The sequence below is a fragment of the Lactuca serriola genome, chromosome 8 (assembly GCF_051521515.1).
Source record: "Lactuca serriola cultivar US96UC23 chromosome 8, Lser_US96UC23_V15, whole genome shotgun sequence".
In the NCBI taxonomy this organism is placed as follows: Eukaryota; Viridiplantae; Streptophyta; class Magnoliopsida; order Asterales; family Asteraceae; genus Lactuca; species Lactuca serriola.
The window spans coordinates 208536615-208541043 of NC_136415.1; the positions used below are offsets into that span (position 1 = coordinate 208536615).

Here is a 4429-nt window from a genome sequence, read left to right on the forward strand (position 1 = left end):
AAATTGGTCATAATCGAAATACGCCCATTTCAAATCTGACAACCCATTTAACGAAGGTAAAGCTCCGATGAACTGATTCTTTTGAAACCTAAATTCGTAAGCATTGACAATTGATTCAAATTACTCTGACAAACACCCTTCAAGTTCATACCCTCAGCAAAGCGGGCTCCCACCCTCTTTGAATTTCCTCTACTGTCGAATGAGAAAAACATCAAAATCTTAATTCTTCTTCTTCTGAAGCTTCATATCTGGAAAGGGGGTCGATTTTGATTTCATCTTCAAACCATATGCGTTTTGTAAACCCAGATCGAAATCAGGTTTATATTTCTAATCCCTACACATTAAAACCTTAGCAGATGACGAATTAACGCTCATAGATACAATCTCACCTTACGAACCGAGTCTGAATCTGAACAACGAGTGAACCGAGTGATGTTCGACATTTAATAGCTTAACAACACACCCACTGGAGTCTACAACCTTATTATTCTCCTAATTGTTCATTGTTTTCTTCTTCATTCCATCGTCATTGTATTGATAAGATTCGTCATCTTCTTCAAAATTTATATTGGTGAAATGTATGATTGTAGCTAAAGACGAAGAAATGGGAAGTGGGTGTTGTGAATCGATTTGGGAAACACCCATTTGAGATGGATCTGTGAATTGGATTAAATTAAGTGATATATTTGGAGAGAGAGAGAGAGAGACCTTTGCATATTATTTTATTTTTATTTTTTAAATAAGTGAAACCATCATAAATGGTCCCTGTGACAGTGAAATGACGAAAAAAGCCTTCATTTAACGGACAAAATTTAACGGAGTTAGTAATAAGGACCAATCGTCAAAAGTTTTGAAAGCACAAGGACCATCTATGAGGTTTTTAAACCACGGGGACTAAACTTCAGATTTTGGGTAACCACATGGACCATTTATGATGTTTTTTCTTAAAAAAAATTTCCAAAATTTCATGACTATGCTCATTTTGTAGAGAATTGAGTTTTATGAACCTTGGTTTTTTCAGATTTAAAAAAAAATTAAGACCAAAAAACAAAATAGATGAAAAAAATATGAATAACGGGCTGACAAGTGACATGACATGTAGAAATTCTGATTTTTTTTATTTTTATTCTGTTCTTTTTTCCATATCATTTTTCATTTTAAACCTTCAAAATTTAACATTAGCACAAATGGACAAAACCTCGTGTATATATATATATAAAAGTTAATTATCATATCAATATAATAATAATTTAATTATTCACTGTTTACCCACGGAACAACTTTATAAAAAAAAATATTCGATTTTATTTTAGCGTTACTTATGGATGAGGGTAGGAAGCCGTCGATGATACCTTGATATGATATCTACATAATGCCGTAATTGCCGTTCAAAAAACATTTATCAGTAAAAGCTTTTTTTAATAAACATTAATGTTTTTAATTATGTTTATCCATAGATTACCCACAGATTTACAAATTCTTGGGTAATGGCCCATTTTTGCCCATGAATTTCCACGTATCATCACCCATGGGTATTAGTGTAATCCGTAACAATTGCTTTTTTAATTATGATTTTTATAGTTGTGGGAAACCCGTGGGTAATTACCCATGGATTTTATTCGTGGGTACTTATTGTAGGTGATAAGCTTTGTGTAGTAGTGCAATTTGAAGTCCATAAGAACTACAAAAGATTTATTTTAAATCAGAGATTTCATTTGAACTTTTATTATTTCGTTGTGAGTATCATATTATTCCACCTTACATTAATTTACATTGAATAACTGAAAATAAGCAGTTATGCAGATTTATTTATAACACTAATTGTACTCAAAATAATATAATTTAATTAAGTTTTATATACGTTAAACGTATCCAAAATTACATACGTCACATGCATCTTAATCTACCTACGGTGTTTGCTCGAACATTGTTTAATATTCTTTCCATGCACAACTATTCTAGCTCAAAATATTGTTTAATATAAATTTTATAAGAATTAAACATAATTACAGTTACCGATCCTAAAACCAATTTAAAATTATGTGAGTTGATTTTACGTGATCTTAAGAAGTTATTGGTTTTTGAGAACCATAATATTGTATATTTGTTACAATTCCAACTAACCAACTTTTTTGCATGTGAGAATGTAATTAATAAAACCAAAAAATTAGTTTATTTGTACGAACTATTAATTAAAAAAACTAAATATGATAACTCAAAAAAACTAAAACTAAATCACGATCATATGTTAAGTAACTAATATCATGAACTGATGCATTGCAACATTTATAACGATTTATAGATAATAACTCTTTACACATTTTACCGAAACCACAAAATATTTCATAATACTGGGTCACTCTCAAAAGGGTGTAAAATAATTTACACCACAAATGAGAAAAATTACAAGATTTCATTTGTACACATTCATCTAACCCAAAAATCTAAAAATAAATAAAAATATTAAATGGGTGTTTTTTGGGTTAGAGTTAGCAAAAAAAGATTAAAAAAAAAAAAAAGAACAAAAATGAAGAAATATGGTTAAAAAAGGAAATCCTTTTTCTCAGAGTTCGAAATTTCAATCTCAGAGTCGTACGTTTCTCCGGATTCAAAAACTTTTTCTCTGGAAAACTGGAATCCTTAAAAAAGAAGCCAAGGGAAAATGCCGCTTCATCTTTAAACACCATCTTTCTTCAATCTCGCCGGAGCACGGCGGTTTATGATCGGAAACCGATCGCCGCGGAACCTTAAAACCTCACCGGAGCATGGAGGTAAGAGATCGGAAAACTACTTCTTCGCAAGGGATCGTGAGGCCCATTTCGTGATGAAATCCGAACTCCTCTTCAGCGTAACGAAGAAGGCGTTGGAATTCAGGGTGTGTCAAGAAAGAGATCGGAACGATGTATCGTGTTCGATTAGCGCCGACGTAGACCGGAAAATGGCCTTTAGGGACGTCGAGAGGGAGGCCATCGACGTCGTATCCATGCTTCTTGCCTAAACTAGAACATCGTTTGAGGATTTGCTTTATGAGTGCTGCTTGAGGGAGTTTGTTTGATTTCTTGATCCCCATTTTTGGTGAAGAAAAGAGGGTTTAGTATGTGTAACACGGTGGTTGTGGAGATGGAAGCGGCGGCTGTGGTGGTGGTGAGGAGAAGATAAAAGGGATGTGAAGGGTATTTATAGAGAAAATATTGAACGCAAACTCTATATTCTGTCCGGTCTCATTAAAATTGTACTGTTTCTTAAGGTAATATTTTATTAGAAAATAAAGCAATAGAATATTTAATTATATCTATTGAGGTTGATTGAGGAGTGATAATAATGATGTGATCGTTATTTCGGTTTCCTTTATAAAATTATTTTTTGAATTTAATTATATATATATATATATATATATATATATATATATATATATATATATATATATATATATATATAGAGAGAGAGAGAGAGAGAGAGAGAGAGAGAAATCTTGGTTAGAACCAGGTTATTTTGAGAATAAAAAGATTTGTGAAATCTTGAGAGTTCATAATAGATCATCATTTTAAACATCAAAAACACTATTTTTTTTTTTTAAATTGTATGTCTAAACCATATCTAGGCTCAAAAAAAAATTACGATTTATCTTTTTGGTTTTTTTATATGACTGCTGATGAACACAGTCGACAGTCATATTAACTGTTGATGAGCACAATCAGTGATCATATGGATTGTTGATTGCTCATTATCAATCCATGGCCATATGGTTGTTGATTGTACATATCCACAATCAATATGACTATTGATTATGATTCGTAATTAGTTCTCATAAAAACTAACCTATATATATATATATATATATATATATATATATATATATATATATATATATATATAAAGAAAAATGAAAATACCTTGCAGCATTATGTAAACTTAGGTTTGCAGCCAGCCATATTACCTTGTTTGGTATCAAATTTGCATTGTAATCATCTTAGACTCTTAAATTTTAACCAACTAACTTGATTTACTTCTAAAATTTTGAAATTTCACTATTTTTTCCTTCTACATCATATATTTCTGTCGAAACCTACCGGACTATGTATATATATATATATATATATATATATATATATATATATATATATATATATATATATATATATATATATTATAAAGGTAGAATGGTCGTCAACCTCTACTGTGAGATAGTGTGAGATAGAAAGTCTGCTAACATATGATAGCCTTAAAAAAACACTAATTATATAATGCCAATGTAAATACTAATACACGAATAAAAGGTAAAATGTTTCACTGATAATGAAAATTTCTAGCATATATTAATGCATATAAGACGTGAACCCGCGACAATTAATACTATAACGTGTGTCTCAAGGAAAAAACCGATAAATGAAATAATTCAAAAGGGAAGGTGTCATAAGAAAAACATGCA

General features: G+C 30.7%; 1 protein-coding gene across 1 annotated transcript; it reads right to left on the reverse strand.

Moving 5' to 3' along the window:
• Window positions 1-2260: 2260 nt before the first annotated feature.
• LOC145070578 (protein SMALL AUXIN UP-REGULATED RNA 12-like) lies at window positions 2261-3168 on the reverse strand. Its single transcript, XM_079017522.1, has one exon. The coding sequence runs from the start codon at window positions 3068-3070 to the stop codon at window positions 2756-2758; it is 315 nt and encodes a 104-aa protein (XP_078873648.1). The 5' UTR covers window positions 3071-3168; the 3' UTR covers window positions 2261-2755.
• Between the last annotated feature and the right edge of the window lie 1261 nt (window positions 3169-4429).